The sequence below is a fragment of the Artemia sp. Qi Xiang Cuo genome, chromosome 8 (assembly GCF_049724085.1).
Source record: "Artemia sp. Qi Xiang Cuo chromosome 8, ASM4972408v1, whole genome shotgun sequence".
NCBI classification, from domain to species: domain Eukaryota; kingdom Metazoa; phylum Arthropoda; class Branchiopoda; order Anostraca; family Artemiidae; genus Artemia; species Artemia sp. Qi Xiang Cuo.
In genome coordinates, this window is record NC_142801.1 from 30,267,385 (window position 1) to 30,287,863 (window position 20,479).

General features: G+C 36.1%; 1 protein-coding gene across 5 annotated transcripts in view; it reads right to left on the reverse strand.

Annotated features, from left to right (window-relative positions):
* Window positions 1-20,479, reverse strand: part of LOC148949319 (retinol dehydrogenase 12-like) — a 516,801-nt gene that overhangs the window by 67,101 nt on the left and 429,221 nt on the right. For all 5 annotated transcript variants that reach the window (XM_089093350.1, XM_089093353.1, XM_089093354.1 and 2 more), the window contains exon 4: window positions 14,752-14,988. In XM_089093350.1, coding sequence (XP_088949476.1) covers window positions 14,752-14,988 — 237 coding nt within the window. The remainder of the gene's footprint in view (window positions 1-14,751; window positions 14,989-20,479) is intronic.

The following is a 20,479-nucleotide window of genomic DNA, read 5'->3' on the forward strand; positions in this document are numbered from 1 at the left end:
GAAGGAGGAACAAACCAAAATGTACCTTCACCGAAGAGAACCCTTAGTCAGGCATCCCTTGGTAGCACGGGGAGTAACCAATCAAAGGAGAGAAAAACGGAAGGAAAAGGTATCGGAAAGGAAACAGGAAATGGAGGGAAAAAGAGGATATAGGTGAAAAGGAAGAAAAGTTTTTTTTTTCTTTTTTTAAGTAATTAAATGTAGATAGCTACATTAAACGTGAATGGAGCAAAACAAGCAAAAAGACAGACTTTCAATTCAGAATTTGTGACAAAACAGAATATAGATGTAGCGTGTCTACAAGAAGTTGACTCGAAAAATTTTAGAGCTCCGACAGGTTACCGGTATGTATGAGGGCTCGAACCAGGCGTTGGTTTCCTTTTAAAAGAAAGTGTACAGTGTGATCAAGGAAGCATGCGTTTTGAAGATGATGGAAGCATTTGTAGTTTACGTTGTGGGTCATTGGTGACAGTAAACGTCCACCTACCGTCAGGAGCGGGTAACTTTACACAACGAGAGAGTACCACTCGTGAAAAATTGCCAAGGTACCATTGTGAAGAAAATTTGATAATGTTGGGGGATTTTAACTGTATTGTGTCCGAAGCGGATGCCATAGGAAGGAATGGAAAAGTAGCAAGAAGAAGATGCAGTGAAGGTGATAAATTCTTGGAATTTGAAAGATGTGTGGGTTCATTTTGGGAAAGGATCTCGATTTACCCGAATAGATAACCGAGGATCAAGCAGAATAGACCAGATTTGTGTGAGGCAAAATCTGTTAACAGAAGTGATAAGGGTATAGAACGAACTCGTATCTTTCTCTGACCACACTCCTCTTGTGATGGATATGGGAACCAGTAAGGACCGAAGAGAAAGAGCTGATACTGCAGGAGGTAACTCAACTGGAAACTGAAAAAATAATAAGAGGAATGAAAAATGGCAAGTCACCTGGGGTGGATGGACTTGGATACGAATTTTATAAAGATTTTTTTCGGGAAATCGGGGATCTCTTTACTTTGGTGGTGAGAAGCTATGTTGAACAAGGATATCTAGGATATCCAGAGGATGATTTGGGCATGATATATATCCTTTTTAAAGGAGGCGATAGAATGGACCTTCAAAACTGGAGGCCTATATCGGTTTCAAACAGTGACTACAGAATAACGTCCAAATTTTTAATTAAGAGAATAGAGAAGGTGATGCCTGGAATCCTGAGAAGATATCAGTTTGGGCGTATACGAGGAAAGAAGGCCCAACAAATTCTCAACGTGCTGTAAGACTTGGTACGCAGAGACGACGAAAAGGCAAAAAATAAGGCGTTTTCCGTAATGGAAGAAGAAAAAAAAGAAGAAGAAAACATAAAAATAAATAAAACATTGTGCCAACATCGTTCTTTACTACGTGAGAGGGGGGTTAATTACTCTTCACTCACTTTCGACATTTAAAAAGGGAAATTTCAATTTTCAATCAAATGAGCCATTTTTTAAAATTCAACAAAAACTTTCTATATAAACCTTATATGCCCCTAGGGCATAACTTACAACCCTTGCTCTGAGGGCTCTGATGGGGTTATCATTCTACAAGACCTAGTTTCCAGAACTTTCGACTACATTGAACAAAATGGACATCTCAAAATTTTGATTGGATATGTTTGGGGAAATGGTGAACGTGAGAGGGGGGTTGCTCAATTGAATGAGCCCTTTTTAAAGTTTTTACAACATCACTTTCTATAAAAACCTTATATGTCCCCAGGCTCTAACTTACCACCCTTGCCCTGAGGGCTGTGGGGGAGGGGTTGTCATCCTTAAAGACCTAATTTCCAAAACTTTCAACTACGTTGAATCAAATGGCTATCTAAAAATTTTGATTGGAAGAGTTTGGGGAAAAGGTGGGGGTGAAAGGGGGGTTAATTGCCCTCAAATCACTTTCGAGAGTTTTAAAAAGAGCACGAGACCTTTGAATTTCCAATCGTTTGAGCCCTTTTTCAGGTTTCTATGACAAAGATTTCAATAAAAACTTATTTGCCCCTAGGGCATAACTTATAACCCTTGCCCTGAAGGCTGTGTTGGGAGTGTTCTAATCAAAGCTATAATTTCCAGAACTTTCAACTGCGTGGAACTACACGGTTATCTCAAAATTTTAATTGGAGATCTTTCGGGAAATGTTGGGTGTGGTAGGGGTGACATTCGCCAATCGCTTTTGACTATTTAAAAGGGCACTAGACATTTGAATTTCCAATCGAATGAGCCCTTTTTTCCAAGACAACGCGTTCTATAAAAACCTTATATGCCCCCAGGGCATAACTTACAACTCTTGCCCTGAGGGCTGTGGGGGGTTGTCATCCTCAAAGACCTAATTTCCAGAACTTAAAACTATGTTGAATAAAATGGCTATCTCAAAATTTTGATTGGATGTGTATGAGGAAAATATGGGCGTGAGAGGGGGGTTAGTTGCCCTCAAATTACTTTCGAATATTAAACAGGGCACTAGCTCTTTTAATTTCAGAATCGAATGAGCCTTTTTTGAAGTTTCTACGACAACGCCTTCCATAAAAACCTTATATACCCCCAGGGCATAACTTACAACCCTTTCCCTGAGGGCTGTGGGGGAGGGTCATCCTCAAAAACGTAATTTCTATCAGGAAATCAACTACGCTGAACAAACTGGCTATCTAAAAATTTGGATTGGATGTGTTTCGGGAAATGGTGGGCGTGGAAGGGATGTTAGTTGCCATCCAATCACTTTCGACTATTAAAAACGGCACAAGCCACTCCCATTTCCAATCGAATGAAACCTTTTCGAAGTTTCTACGACAACTCCTTCGATACGAAGTGCCGCGGTATGGGAAAAAAAAAAAAAAATTATCAAGGATTACAATAGATACTACTTCTCGTATAAAATAGTTCGTGGTAACGAACCGTAAGTAAGGAACGATTTGGCCTCCTTACTTAAACTCCAAAAAAGTTTAGCGATCTTAATAGTGTGATTAAAATCACACTATTAAATTCAGTATATCTGAGAACCCCATTGTAGAAGTTCCTATGTAAAAAATGTGGAATTCTACATTTTTTTTTTTTTTCAGAAGAAAAATCACGGATGCGTGTTGATTTGTTGTAGTTTTTTCTCAGGGGTGATCGTTTTAAACCAATGGTCTTAAGAGACCGGGAGAGGGCTCATTGGAACGGAAATTTAAAGTTCTGTGCCCCTTTTAATGGCCCAAAAAGATTGCACCGTCGGAAAGTGTCTATTTTTGCCATTTTGTGGCACCAAACTAAAATGTTGTCCAAAAAAGGTCCGGGTTGGTATCAATTGAAAGTTCTGTGATAGTCAATCGATTTAAAAGTATCATATAATATATATTGAGCTTCCCAGTTGCAGAGGAAGTAATGCCGCACAGTAGCACATTCGTTCTTGAAAAGTCAAGTAGTCCATACAAGATACATGGTTAATACGGACATTTATCTTAATGCTTGGTTTAACTAAGTAGATTCATTAGATTTTTCATGAAATTATGTTTAGCGATATATAATTATGCATCAGCTATTATGAAGGATGGGCAGTGAGGCAGATGCCTAAAACACCGCACTTCGATGCTCAAATTGTCTAACTCTCCATGATCCTTCGGATAAAAATAGAAAGAGGGAAGCGGGGGGGGGGGTATGAGTTAACCTCTCATTTTCCTTCATTTACAATAAGCCTGAATATGGGTGCTGCGGGGTGAAAAACCTCTCTTCTTCAGAAAACTTTTTCCGACATTTATTTCACACCTTCATTTAACTAAAATAGATAATCAGTTTTAGGGCCGGGGACGGGGGGTTGGGTTAGAAATGGGTATCTAATCCTTCTTGATTCCTGGGAATACTTTTGGTCTGCACCTTTATTATCGCTGCTAGGGTATATTTTTCTAAGTAGCATAAAATATGTTATATTTACCTGCCTATCGTAATAGAGGTGAAAAAGGCGACGTGGAATCATTAGCTTCGCCACGAATTTTCTTGAGGGAGAGGAAGTGGGGGGTGTTGCCAAGTGTTACCAGAAGTTTGGTTTTCAGTCATTTTAAATGGTAATAATTCTTTTTTCCTATTTATATACAACAGTGTTTCAATCAATTTAAACATTTGTATACAATGTCCCGTATTTAAATATCAGAAAACCCTACTATAGAGATCGCGACGGCTCCAGCCGTGTAGAAGAACAAAAGTAACGCAGAATTTCCATTCATTTGAGAACAATAATACCTCTTCTCGTTCTACAGACACGAACAAATGCAACCATTTGGAGACACGATGAAAGTTTATAGTTTGGTTGAGATAATGCTTTGATAAAGACTGATAATGAGCTTTGATAATGACTAAGGTCTTTTGCGATCTTTAGATGTAGGCTATATCATTTCTGGTAAATCGGATTTTAAAAGACATGCGTTCAGGACATCTTTTCACATACTGTGCATACTTACAATGCTTTAAGGTTGGGTTTTTACTGTTCTTACAAAACTCGATGTAAAAAAAAATAAAATAAACTAGAATAAAAGTATTACCTGAACTGATTAATTAATTTTTTTTTTTTTTTGAAACAGTCAATATTTCGTGTATTTCAGTCAATGAATTTATTTTCAGGAATTTACAAAAACTCTAAATAAGCACAACTGCCTATTCTATCTCCACCAATATTATGAATTAACTTCGAAACAAAAGAAAGGTCGCTCACTTCACCACTCCCCTTAAGTTGTTTTCTTTCATGAAAAGTGCCCTATACTGTCAGAGCCACTTATGCAATGAATTAGACAATGAATAAATCTTGAGGCAGTCTGTCATAAAGTTCATATTTAGGTACACAATACACGTGACGATGCATGTAAAACTTCAAAGAAAGTGACTCGTTCATGCTAATATTGGCAGAGCAATAAGACCACACCGTCAGTATTTACTGACGGAAAAGTACAGTAAGCAAATTAAATTCTCGACCAAGGCAATACAACGGATGTAATACAACCCTTGCGTCTATTTATTCATGGTTTTAAACAAGGAAATTTTCAAAGCCTTGAGGATCTTTTTTACATAATTGAGGATCTTTTTTTTATGATAATTTTACACCGTTTTGTTTGTCAGAAAAATCTTCGGACAGAATCACATATTTGACAATTGAAATTCTTTATGAGTTTACTTCAGAAGTAGCAGATAGTAATTCAAGTAGCCTGGATTGCAACTGAAAATTTGAACACTCTTTTGGATAGATTTGTGTGTTTTTTTCGTGGTATGATGGTCTTCTTTCACATAAACTTCTTCTTGTATGGGCCTCCACAACCACCCTTCAGGTAAACTGGTTGATTGTTCGTTTCGTATTTCCAACACCGAGTAAATCACTAATTAAGTAGCAAGTCATTAAACCATTGACAGCAGTCATATGCAAATCCACTGTGTTATCACTAAAAGCAAGCACAAATCAAACGAATCGTATGGCATACCTTTCAATAGCTTTGTAGTCGAATAGGGGGCGGGTGACCTCTTAATAAACAAACGCTATTACTAATGCCCCTTGTTCGGAGCACAATTCAAATAAGAGAGCCAAGTTTCAAGTCCAGCGCTTATTTGACGATGTTCACGGAAGTTATATTTAATTACATATCTAATGTCATCCCCCTGATTCCTTTAGATCAAAAAAGATGATGCATGTGGTAATCAGAGGCAACGCTGTAGCGTTGCCTATAGTAAAGGCCATACGGCTCCAATGTTTTACTATTTATCATTATTTTTTTTTCCCCAGAGGCACTTCATATTGAAGCGGTCGTCGTAGAAACTTCAAAGGGGGCTCATTCGATTTAAAATCGAGAGTTCTAGTGCCCTTTTTAATAGTCAAAAATTATTAGAGGGCAACTAGCCCCCCCCCCCGCCTCGCCGTTCCCCCAACCCCTCCAAAAAAAATTTGGAGATAGCCAGTTTGGTCAGCGGAGTTGATTTCCAGATAGAAAAAATATTTTTGAGGAGGACACTCCCCCATAATCCTCAGGGCAAGGGTTTTAAGTTATGCCCTGGGAGCATATAAGGTTTTTATAGAAGGTGTTGTCGTAGAAACTTCAAAAAAGGCTAATTCTATTGTAAATTCATGGGTATAGTGCCCTTTTTAATTGTCTAAATTGATTGGTGGGCAACTAGCCCCCCCCCCCCACGCCCATCATTCCCCCAAACACATCCAATCAAAATTTTGAGATAGCTGTTTTGTTCAGCGTAGTTGATTTCCAGATAGAAAATATGTTTTTGAGGAGGACACTCCCTCACTACCCTCACGGCAAGGGTTTTAAGGTATGCCCTGGGGCATCTAAGGTTTGTCTAGAAGGTGTTGTCGTAGAAACTTTAAAAAAGGCTCATTCGATTGGAAATTTATAGGGCTAGTGCCCTATTTAATAGACGAAAGGGATTGGAGGGCAACTAGCCCCCCTCCCACGCCAATCATTCCCCCAAACACATACAATAAAATTTTGAGATAGCCATTTTGTTCAGCGTAGTTGATTTCGAGATGGAATATGTTCTTTTGAGGAAGACACTCCCCCACAACCCTTAGGACAAGGGTTTTAAGTTATGCCCTGGGGGCATAAATGTTTTTTATAGAAGGTGTTGTCGTAGAAACCTCAAAAAAGGCTCATTCAATTGGAAATTCAAAGGGCTAGTGTCCTTTTTAACAGTCGAAAGTGATTGGAGGGCAACTAGCCCCCCCCCCCGCACCCATCATTCCCCAAAACACATCCAATCAAAATTTTGAGATAGCCATTTGGTTCAGCGTAGTTGAGTTCCAGATAGAAAATATATTTTTGAGGAGGACACTCCCCCACAACCCTTAGGACAAAGGTTTTAAGTTATGCCCTGGGGCATATAAGGTTTTTATAGAAGGCATTGTCGTAGAAACCTCAAAAAAGACTCATTCAACTGAAAATTCAAAGGGCTAGTGCCCTTTTTAATAGTCGAAAGTGATTGGAAGGCAACTAGCCCCCCTCCCCACGCCCATCATTCCCCTAAACACATCCAATCAAAATTTTGAGACAGCCATTTTGTTCAGCGTAGTTGATTTCAAGATAAAAAAAAAATATGATTTTGATGACACTCCCCCACAACCCTCAGGGCAAGGGTTTTAAGTTATGCCCTGGGAGCATATAAGGTTTTTATAGAAGGCGTTGTCGTAGAAACATCAAAAAAGGCTCATTCGATTGGAAATTTAAAGGGCTAGTGCCCTTTTTAATAGTCGAAAGTGATTGGAGCGCAACTAGCCCCCCCCCCCACTCTCACCATTCCCCCAAACACATCCAATCAAAATTTTGAGATAGCCATTTGGTTCAGCGCCGTTGATTTTCAGATAGAAAATATGTTTTGAGGAGAACGCTCCCCCACAACCCTCAAAGCAAGGGTTTTAAGTTATACCCTGGGGGCATATAAGGTTTTTATAGAACGCGTTGTCGTAGAAACTTCAAAAAGGGTTCATTGGGTTGAAAAATCAAAGGGCTGGTGCCCTTTTTGATAGTCGAAAGTGATTGGAGGAACACTAACACCCCCTCTCACGCCCACCTTTTCCCAAAACACACCCAATAAAAATTTTAGAGACAGCCATTTTATTAAACGTAGTTTTAAGTTCTGGAAATTAGGTATTTGAGGATGACAACTCCCCCACAGCCCTCAGGGCAAGAGTTGTAATTTAAGAATTCTCCGAACCCTTCATATTATTTCTTATGGAAGAGATACTCGTATAAACTTTAGAGAGGGCTCATTTGATTGGAAATTAAAAGTTCTTGTTCACTTTTTAAGAGTCAAAAGAGATTGGAGGGCAACTAGCCCCCTCCTCCTCCACGCCCTAAATGCATTAGATAAAAATTTTGAGATAGACATTTTGTTAAAATAGTTCAAAGATCTGATAACAAAAAACTCCGGTGTCGTTACAGCCCACCAGGGCCCGGGGGTAAGCGTTGTAAGTTATGCCCTGGGGGCATTTAAACAATCAAACAATCATTAAATAAACAATTAATGCAAACAAACATACAAAAGTTATTAATGTCAATTAATAAATAAATTTTTGCTGGCTGGAATTTAACGCGGGGACTTATCAGCAGGAAAAGAAAATGTTCTTTGAGGGGGGAGGAATTTCCCAGGGGTGGGTTTTCAAAATGTGAATTATTCAGGGAGGGGACGACTAAACCCATTTGATAATATTCTAAATTTTACATCTGAAAGTAACGGGAATAAAGAATCAACGGAAATGTCAGAGATAGCACTTCAGGTTCCTTAGACGATTTTGTTCGTGTCTTGAAAAAAAACATTTTCAAAAGACAGATTATTTTCAGTTGTATTACTTTCTCTGTGGCTGCTCAATTATGCATGTGAGGGGGGAGACTTCCCCCCACCACTGTCTACGCTAAGGTCTCAGTTTGTATCTCAAGGCATAAGAATGAACGCAATGTGATAAAAGTATAACTCAAAATAACATATATAGAATAATATATGCACATAACACGGAGCAATTAATCAAAATTGCATATTATGAGTTGAAGCTCGCCCAAATGATGGGTCAGGGGCTCACCATTTCACAATCTATGGTATCATTCCTGCAATAACTGAAAACATAAAGTATTTTTGAGTATTTTAACGTCTTCCACAACTCAAACCGTCCAACATTCTACAGCCCAATAAGTCTGTCTAATCTCCTAAATCGTGAACGGAAGAGATAAGTGAAGTTCCGCCCCGTATTGGATGAGTCTCCAACCTCACCCTCCCCCTCTCTTACTGTCCACGCTAAAGTTTTCTTCTTTATGCCAAGTACGCCGCCCCCACCCCAAAGACTTTAATAAGGTAAACTTTTGTATGGCAGGAACACATAGTAAATCGATTATAATTATCCAATTATAAGGTTAAAATACATACTCCGTGATAGATGCAAAATTGCTTTGGCACACAAAACTTATTGAGGTCAATTCCAAACAGTCGTGATCCCTTTGTGTCAACAAGTGAAATGGTCTACACCCCCTTATTGGAGCTATTTTTTCAATCCATTCATTATTGTCAATCGCTGTCCACAAGCTATGCAAGCTGTCTATTGTTCATACACAAGGTTTTCATCAAAGAGGTAATCGTATAGACTTTGAAAAAGCCTCATTCGATTTAAATTGAAAGTTCTAGATCCGGTTTTTAGAGTCAAGAATAATCGGACAGTAAGCACCCGCCCCCCATGCCATAAAAACTTAAAATTTTTGCAATAAAAAACGAACAAAAATTAATTAAAAAAAACTTTCCGAAAAATAAGTTTTCAAAGAAAAGTAAAGGCCATTTCAAACTTAAGCTCTGGAGATACAAATACCTGTTAAAATTCAAACTCAAAACGACCAGAAAATACTATTAAAGAATAAATGAAACCCAAAACGAACAGAAATTAAATAAACAATCATAGCAAACAATATACAACAAGTAATATCATAAATGAAGAAATAGATCTTAAAGTAAGTAAAGCTTAGATTGAATATAAAAACCAAGCTTAAAACAAAAAAAAATAGTTTGTTATTGAATAGAACTTAAAACAAAAAGAAAATAAATAAACGATCAGTGCAAGCAAACATACAATATACATTATTGTAAATGAATAAATAAATCTTAAAATGAGTGAAACTTAAATTTAATATGTAAATCAATTTGAATCGAATAAAAATAACTACAGACAAGAGTTTGGGTATCGCCTCACTGCAGAAGCCTAAAACCTACTGCGTCATTGGCGCTTTACTGAAAATGAATTATATTACAAATGTTTTCTTTTGTACTTATTATTGAAAATAAATATTAAAATTACATGAGCTTTCAGCAATTAATATCATTATACATCAAATATTCAGTTTAATTTATTAGTTCTTTCCAAGATTGGTCAAGACAAATATAGTTTCACTACAAACAAAATTTGGATACTCCCCCCTTCTTTAACTGTAAAAACCTAAAGCCTTTTGGGTCATACACGCTCAACAGAAAACGATTAATTCGTATATTACAAATTTATTCTTTTCCATTTCTTACATCATTGGAAATGAAAATGAAAATAAAAATTACATGGAAAGAAAATGTTGAAGTGATGGATCTTTCCAAAGTTAATGTCAATATATATCTAATATATAGATAGATCGATAGATATTTATTGCAAAACAAAAGCCTCTTTAGGCCATGGCAAAAACAAACACAGTTGCATATATAGTCAAAACACATGATAATAACATATATAACAATAACTAAACATAGCCCATAGCAAATAAAAATAAAATAACATAACAATTGCAGCACAAAAGCACACATAATACTATAAAAGTAACTCACATAATTACACACAATGTCACACACATAATAAGAATAATAATCGTGTATTCAAAAGCCTTTATACAGGGCCATATACACTATACATCAAATATAACAGGAAAACAAAAGTAAAGCTCCCTTCAGCTTTCTTTTTCCAAACCATAACAAATCTTCATCACAATAGTACCTTTTTTATCGTTAGGGCCTGATCAATAATTCTACATAGTCTACGCATGAGGCTAGGTATCGTCAGAGAGAACACGCCCCGAAGTGAAAAATTATTTTCTCCCAAAATATCCTCCCTCAAATCAGAAAGCCCCTGGCACCGGCACAGAAAATAGTCCAGATTTTCCTCTTCAATATTACAAATGGGACATGTGTACCTAGACGCTGGGAACCCCTTACCTCTCTCAAATACTTTACTCCTCCATCTTAAAGGCAAACAGTTGGCCCGCAGCTGCAACCAATATGACAAATACTTACTTGGCAAATTAAATTTAAAGTAAATCTCCTGGCCAAACACCTTTTTCACTTCCTTATAAACACTTAATGTCTTGGATCTCTCAATTTCATTCCCCCATGTCTGTATATCCTGATCTTCTAATCTTTGTTTATCCATTCCTATTAGATCAATCAGACTGTTAGCGGGGCCTCTACCATCATTCCATGTATATGACAATCCTAATCTGTCTAATAAGGATTTAACCCTAAACGGTCACGATCTCTTACGCCTTGAAGCAAGTAGCTCTTCATAGGCCTCTCTAATAAGTTTACCTCGCGGTACCTGCACTAACTTCATCCAAAATCTAGCCTATGTTTACGGAGCGAAAAAGGCCCTAGCTCCCCTTTCAAAAACTGGGTATGCGTAGTTCTATGGAGGCCGAAAAGCCTTTTGTAATAACTTATCTGAAGGGTCTCCAGCTGTTCTGCCACTTCCATCCCCCATAATTCCCCACCATAATGAATAACTGGCATAATCTTCGTTAAAAATATTCTCTCATTCATTGCTAGACTTTTAATACCCATAACTGTACCATTCCTAAAACCGTCGAAATAGCCGCTTTCCCCCTTTTTAATGACTCTTTAATGTGGGCACACCAACTACCATTATTTTGAAATACAAAACCTAAATATTTTTAAGTATCGACCATCTTTATTTCGTATCTATTAAATATAAACTTAACATTACTTTCTTTTTCTTTTCTTTTACCAAGATTTCTGTCTTCTTGACATTAAGTTGGAGCTTTTTCAGATCTAAATAATCTGCAACAAGATCTAACAAAATCTGTAATTCCTGGGCAGACTTAGCTACAAGTACGCAATCATCAGTGAAAAGCAAAACTGAAAATAATTTTGAACCAAGACCCACTGTCGGAGCCCACCTTCTTTCCAAAAACTGAACTAAATCATTTATAAATATAGAAAACAAACGGGGGGAAAGAGTACTACCTTGTTTTATCCCTTTACGGTTTCTATATACTCTGGAAAAACCCTGATCTATTACCTTTACTACCACCTTAGTTCCGCAATACATGCTAGTAACTAACCTCACAAAAATACTAGGTAATCCTATACTTCTAAGAATATCTACCAAAAGCACCCTCTCAATATTATCAAAAGCCATTTTTAGGTCTAAAAAGCTACATGTAGGTGGCTAGTCCCTGGTCCATACTTATTGACTAAAGTTCTAAGCACAAATGCCCTATCTGCTGTACTATAACCTTTCCTAAATCCTCCTTGCTCTTCATTTATAATCTTATTTTTATCTAACCACCTATCTAGCCTCCTATCTAAAATTTTCTCTAACACTTTACTAAAAACTGGTGCTAGAGCTATGGGCCTATAGTTATCATTCGAGCTAGGGTCCCCCTTCTTAAAAAGCGGTATAACAACTGAAGTCTTCAATAATTCTGGCCACTTACCTGTAGATACAATACTAATAAATGCTATAACTAATATCAACAAAAACATCGAAAAAAAATTCTTAACCACCCACGCTGGTATCTCATCCAAACCCGGTGCTGACCCTACTTTCATCTTACTAACTACTTCTCTAACCTCCTCTCTTGATACTTCCCCTACTAATTCATAATCATTCTCCTGCGGCGGGACAATACTTTCATCTGAACATGACGACTGACTCCTCTTCTAGCCCTTCACAATCTCCTTCTAAATTCTCAGAATAACCAGGCCACGACTCCGGTGAAGGAGTTCGACCTGAAATATTAGCTCTTTCTTTTTTCAATCTATTCCAAAATTCTTTAACATTCCCTAGTGTAAAATCCTCCATCATCTTTTTCCTTTCTAGACTATCCAATTACCGACTTCTCCCCTTCAGTAATTTCTTATATTCCCTTTTCTTAACTCTTTAAAAAATCAACGCTTCTAACCATAATTCTTCATCCTGGCACTGCCTAACAATTTCTAATTCTGTTTCTACCTCCTGCTTTAACCTTCTACATTCCTCATCATAATATCCTTCCTTTCTACCTTTCTACCTTCCTTTCTTTAACTTTCCTTTCTACCGCTTTACTAGACCACTGGTGCACAAACTCACATAACTCGGCAAGGACTTCCTCAGCACCGCAATCTAGATTTCTAATCTCTTCTAATCTATCCATTACTTACGGTCTCGCTATTATTTCATTCATGTCATCAATTTATTTATTATTCCAATATCTTTTTGACGGTTTTGAACTGTAACCTTCTACTGACTGACTGTCTCAAACCTCTTTCAATACCGCTCTTCTTACCTTCATCCTCTAAAGCCATCTCAAGAGTAACTGGTCAGGGACCTTAACCACCTGACTAAAGTGACCCAACATCAGCTAATAGAATTGAACTTCCTAAGTCAACCAACGCATAACCTATCATACATGGACGAGTTCTCAAAATATAGGTAAACTCTCTTACTCCCCCATTAGTTCCAAATCTTTAATTTTCAATTATAATACGCCACTCTGATCAGAGCCGCAAGAGCCTATATTCAATTTGATTTTTTTTTTATTCTTTCCAAAACTGTTCAAGACTCATATAGTTTTCAGTAAGGCGCCAATGACGCAGTAGGTTTTAGGCTTCTGCAGTGAGGCGATACCTAAACTCTTGTTTGTAGTTATTTTTACTCGATTCAAACTTGATATGCATATTCAATTTAAGTTTCACTCGTTTTAGATTTATTTATTCATTTACATTAATATATATTGTATGTTTGTTCGCGTTGATTGCTTATTTAATTTCTGTTCGTTTTAAGTTTCATTCATACTTTACCAAAATATTTTTTTTTTGTTTTAAGGTGATTTTCATATTCAATCTAACCATTACTCGCTTTAAGATATGTTTATTCATCTATATTATGACTAGTTGTATTTTTTTTTGCTATGATCGTTTATTTAATTTCTGTTCATTTGGGTTTCATTTGTTCTTTAATAGTAGTTTATGGTCGTGTTTTTTTTGAATATTAAAAGGTATTTTTATCTACTTAGGTTAAGTTTAAAATTTCATTTACTTTTCTTTGAAAACTTATTTTTCGGAAATTTTTTTTTAAATAATTGTTTGTAAAAGAGAACTAGTTGAAGCTAATATTGATTGAAAATTTAAAATAATAGCCCAGTGTTCTTCTTGAAATTTAAAGAATTCTTTTCGCAAACAGTGGCAACTTCACAGTGATTTATTTTAGTTTGTGAAAACACTTGTGTTGTTTTTCCTTTTTTAATTTCTTGCCTATTTCGCTTCAGCTTTTCGAACAGCAATTTTAACTAATTTATTCTTTTTAATATCTGCCAAATCCCAAAATTGTTGTCTTCGAGTAAGCCTATAGCAGATTTGCCTTATCAAAAGGCCTGGAAAAAATATAAATTAGATTCGTTTCTTGAATTACAAGTGGATTTACCCGGGTTGCAGCGGTAGCTAGCAACCTAGTAAGATACACAGTAGAAGCACCGACAGCATATATTATTACAGAACATCACATACCCTTTGGTTACTGTCCTCGCGAGTCTTACTTCCTTCTTTAGCAGACAAACTTTGAGAATGTGCCACCTGTTTTTTATTCTTCAGGCTTTTTTGACACCTAAATAATAGAACCGAATAGTCTTTCGGTTCTGTTGGTGATTGTTTTGGAAGATTTAGCATACATACCCGAAATACAAAAAAGTAACTCTAATAGGATCGTCTTTCAGACTTTAAAGGCCTTGCTGACAACCCAGCAGGGTATTCTAATAATCCAAGCTTGAGTCTCTGATTTTACAAAAAGCTTTCCTTAGAGCATAGCTAACGTCTTGCTATGGTATATTTAAAACATAGATGCTTCAAGAGCTGGATGACAGCACTGAGGAGTTGTAACAAGAAAAGACTGATGTAATAGTTACAATATTGTTAATTTGTTATAATAAAACTTAAATAATGTTAAAATAACTGAAAAAGAAAGCGAAAGAAGATAGAAACTTACCAAGAAGCATATTAGTCAAAAGAAAATGTCCAAAATGATTTGATTGCATCTGGTTATCTAGGCCATCTTCCGTCAATTCAGGTCCCAGCGCCGCCAATCCAGCATTGTTGATTAAAATATCGAGACGACTTTCGGTCTTTAATATATCATGGGCAAAGGCACGAACAGATTTCAAAGATGCCAAATCTAGATGCTTGACTATGATATTTGTTTTTCGAGTAGAGGCTATTATTTGATCTGAAAATTATATTGACAATGAATTTCTTATTATACAATTTAATCAATCAGAGAGTGCAATATTCAAGATTTCATTTTTGAACCATACCAAACTATTTCTGAATTATTCTCTTATTCTGGATTATCCGGATTGTCTGGATTATTTACGAATTATCCTTCTCTTTTCCCACAAAAGTCAACTGCCATAAATCACGAAGATTTCCTGCTTCCTGCGGACACTTTGTGAAAATTCCCAATAATTGCTAGGTTTTAGTATCTTCCTTTATGTAAATTAATTTAAAAAACTTTTTCCACAAAACAAGTTTTTCAAAGAAAAGTAAAGAACTCTATTAAACAAAAATGAGCAAAAATAAAATCAAATAATCTACCAAGCGTGAAACTACCCCATATTAGCTTCGATAAATAAATAAAACCCAAAACGAAGAGAAATTGAAATATTTATCAGAGTCAAATTCAAAACAAGCAGAAATAAACACAAGTTGATCAAAAAACCCCTAGGCCTTCCCAAGGCCAGAACAAAATTTGCACTTTACTTAAAAAATATAAATGTTTTTATTTTTATAACTTAAATAAATCAAATAATATTAACATTTTGATTACTAAATATCAGTATATCTATATTAAACTGACAATACACATTCATTTGTATTTTTTCAGTAAAGTGCAAATTTTGCACTCAAAAACATATTTTCTATCTGGAAATCAACTACGCTGAACAAAATGGCTAGCTCAAAATTTAGTTTAGATTAGTTTCGGGGAATTATGGGCGTGGGGGGGGCTAGCTGCCCTCCAATAACTTTCGATTATTTAGATGGGCATTATCCACTCCAATTTATAATTGAATAAGTCATTTTTGAAGTTTCTACGACGACTCCTTCAATACGACGTGCCTGTCGAAGAAAAAAAAACACATTGTGGCCACATCATTCTTTACTTAGGCAGCGCTAGCGCGTTGCCTATGATTGGTAAGTGTTCGATGGTACATACGGTACATTCGTGGTCCCCGCTATACACTTTAAAATAAAACTATCACCTAATAAATACTAAAGGGATACAAAAAAAATGCTAGAAAGTGCAACTTGACTTACAAAATGTTAAGTTGATGACTCAGAAAACAGAAAAGAATATTTAAAGATCTATATATCAGGAACAAGCCATTACTCTCATTAGAGATATCTTTGAAGTTGATCGAACAAATGGGTTACTCTGCATGTTGGTGATCATTTACTCATTTCGAGAGCATTACGAATTACCTATACACATTAAGAATAATTGGATCAACTTCAAACAGATGCACCTGCCACTGACCTGGCGCATCATTTTGAAATTCATTTTAAGTTATCTTTAGAGTAAACTGATGTTTTGGCACGTCCAGTCAAAGCTTTGTACATATTATTTTTCTTAAATCAGGAAAATAAGAACCAAGCATACATTGGGTTAAAAAGAAAAGTATAAACGGTTACGAGCATCTGATGTTGGTCCTAAACATGTTTATCCCTTCTGTTCCAGTGTAACTTGTATTCTGAATTTAGAGGGTAGTTGAAGGTATGTGTATGTGGACTATGTGGCTGATTAGTTTCTTCGTGCCTTAACCCATTTGATACCTACTAGACAATTTTCGGTCTTAAACCATAATTTTCGGGTCTTTTTTTCACAAGAAAAAAAAATGGCTAAAAAGAAAACTCTTTAATATAATACAAATTTTGCATTCTTGCTAAGCTAAACGACTTAATGGGAGTTTCGAATGTCGACGAAATATCTTTGGGAAACGTATTCCTTCAGAATGGTAAAAGCAGCAGCAGAAAAATTTAACCAGAATCCAACAGAAAAATACTGCCAGTTTAAGCATGTGTAAAACTACAATGTTAACATTCAATATCGCAGATTAGAAAACCCGTTTGATAGCTAGCAGGCTTTTTCTTATGGAAGAATAAGAAGCTCCAAAGAGAAAAAGGACATACACTCAAGTAAATCATGCTAAGTATTTTGTTCATAAACACCATCATTAAATTTTTGAAGCTCCAAAGACTGGCAAGCCCAACTATGCAATTAGCTAGACTTGCATGTTCCATGTTTCAACAGTAACTACCCCTTTAATTTCAAAATAGCCGATGGTCGTAAAGCGTCCTATAGCCTGGAAAGTTCATTCTACATAAATGTTTTACGTTTCAGTTTCGTATTATTTAAGAAAGCGGATATCCGAAACATCCTATATTTTCTTTACCTGCAGGATTATAATTTTCACTGCAATCATATTTTCACGGTGGGGCGCAGAAAACAATTTGGCCCAGAAAACGCTGAAATGCTACTGAGTAAATAATTCCGATAAAGCCAATTGATTTGGAACTACCGAAAAGTTAACCATATAGCCTCCCAGTTTCAGAAGCAACACTACCGGACGGTGGCGTATTGATTCCTAAGAAATATACACTCCGTTCAAAGTAAGTGTTTATATTTCAAGACTTTGATTGACTAAGTTGATTAATTTGAAGCTGTATTAATTTATATAAATGCTGCAGTGTTGTGCATCAAGTATTGATGCACAACAACCATCATAGAACGTTTCCGTAGTTTTCATAAGAACGCTATCACGCTATCATAAGAATGTTTTTGTAGTTTTAAAAACAAGGGCTAAACACTCCAAAAATCGTTGCCATCTTTACGAAAACTATATAAAGAACACACTGTCTGAGAGCATTAAGCCTACGCACAGATATATTTTCCCAGAAAAAGATAGTCAAGAATGCGATTTGTTAGTATTTTCTCCCCAAAGTGATCATACCAAACCAGTGATCGTAAGTTACCGAGAGAGGGCTCCATTGAATGGAGATTTTAAGTCACCTTTTTAAGTAGCAACAAAAAAAAGTTGTAGCAAAGTGCCTATTTCTGCCAATTTGTATGACAAAACAACAATTTTGGCTCAAACAGGGCAAAAATAGGTACTGGTGCAATATGCGGGCACCGCGAAGACTATATAAAGGAAACCAGTCACGAAACACGTCAAACGGGGTATTTGCAAGAGACCGCTATAGATAAATGATTGCAAAGCGTTGATTCTAAATAATTTACAATATTTAAACGATTGTTTTTTGGGGTTTAGGGGGGGGGGAGGAAGCTACCTAGGTTACGTTAGGTTACGTATTCAATATATGCTATGCTTTATCCCCCTCCCCCCTCCAATGTGCAACTATACATCCCAAATTCATTTCTAAACTATTATATATTCATCCTATTTTATTTCATTTGCATTAATCCAACTTGACGTCTTGGCGGTGCCAGCATAATGCACAATAGTACCCAAAATATTATCGACCAAAACTTCTGGGATGGGGAAATGGTTTAGAAGTTTTGAAAGTGCCTAAAAATATATGTATCCATGGTAATTTGTTCCTATTTATTAGGAAAATTCCCTTTTGAGACATAAAGATTCTCACATGAGGCCGTTTATGGTTGCAGCGACAGCTGCAACCTAGCAAGAAGCAAATCACAGCCCATAGTAACCAAAAGCTTAAAAAAGCGTTAATAAAAAAAAATACTTACTGAGAGAAAATTGCCATTTGTAGCTAATTCAGAAAGGTAATTGTTTTTCCGATTAATCTTAATAGTAATCTTAAGAGATCTTAAGAGAGCCTGAAACTTCTCAAAAATGGCGTCTGACCGATATGAAATGTACACCATTGTCAAAAGCCCCTCTCTAAAAAACCCACAGCCCCCCAACTAGATGAAAACCGCTAGTTTTTCGGATTCCTACAAATATAGGGAAATATCAAGAGCCAGTTTATTGGAAAGAGTGTTTTAAAAATATATTGCGTAAACTACGAAGCAATAATTTTGTTCGTTTTAAGTTTCAAATCCACTCTTTACTTTCATCAGAAAAACATAGTTGTTTTAAAAATTAATATATAAAAGCATTTAGCAAACAGCAAGGGATCCCCCCTCCATATTTAGAATAACCCTAAATCTGGTATTAACAAAGAAAAGAAACTAGATGAGAAAAAAAATTGTCTCAAACAAAAGTAAAAAGCGTCATTAAAATTTAGACCTAATCGCGTCATTAAAATAAGTTAACCGGTATATGGGGGGGGGGAGGGAGGGTTCCTCGTCTTAGCAAGCAGTCCCTGTTTTTATGTTCGTTTTAAATTTTAATATTACCCTTTAATCTTATTAGAAAAAAACTTATTTTTCTTATTTAATATACTGCTAAATCAAGAATGTTTCTTGATACTTTTAACATTTCGTTACCACGAACTGTTTGATAACATGGTAAAGACCCGGCTCAATAGTAACCGAATTTCTAAAAGACGAAATTTTGATACCAATAGATACATCAAAAGAATAAATTTTTATGCTGATCTTAAATATATAAGTTTCATTAAGCTTAGTCTTACCCATCAAAGTTACGAGCCTGAGAAAATTTGCCTTATTTTTGAAAAAAGGGAAAACACCCCTAAAAGTCATAGAATCTTAATGAAAATCTCACCATCAGATTCAGCGTATAAGAGAACCCCGCTGCAGAGGTTTCAAGCTCTTATCTGTAAAAATGTGGAATTTGTATTTTTTTTTTTTTTGCCAGAAGAAGGATCACGGATGCGTGTTTATTTATTTTATTTTATTTATTTTTTTATTTTTTTTCAGGGATGATCGTATCGATCCAGTGGTCGCGAGAATTACGCGAGAGGGCTCATTCGAACGGAAATTAAAATTTCTAGTGCTTTTTTTTTAGGTGAACAAAAAATTGAAGGGTAACTAGGCCCCCTCCCACGCTCAATTTTTCCCAAAGTCACCGGATCAAAATTTTGAGATAGCCATTTTGTTCAACATAGTCAAAATATTTAATAATTATGTCTTTGAGGAAGACTTATTCTCCCACAGTTCTCGGGGGATGGGCTGCAAGTTATAAACTTTGCCCATTGTTTACATATAGTTTTGGTTATTGGTAGGTATACAGACGTTTTCAGGGGGTATTTTTTCTGGTGAGGGGTCGGGGGATTGGGTTACGTGGGAAGATATTTCCATGGAGGAATTTTTCATGGGGGAAGAGAATTTTCCATGCAGGGGGCGATGGATTTCTCAGTATTATTTAAAAAAAAAAATCAGAAATTAAATAGAAAAAATGGATTTTTTCAACTGAAATTAAGGACTAACATTAAAACTTTAAAACGAACAGAAATTATTACGTATATGAGGGGGTTCGTCCCCTCGTCAATATCTCGCTCTTTAGGCTAAAGTATTTTTAGTAATTTCAAAAGAGCTATTTATTCTAATTAAACGGCCTTTGATATTCAGGGGTCATTCTTTAAGAATTGGAACAAAATTCGAACTTAAGTGTAAAGAGCGAGGTATTGACGAGGGGCCAAACTCCCCCATATTACGTATATGAGGAAAATCGCCCCTCGTCAATACCACGCTCTTTGCGCTCAAGTTCGAATTTTGTTTAATAATGACCGATATAAGCAATAATATGTTTGTGTTGTTTTCCGGCCAATCTTAG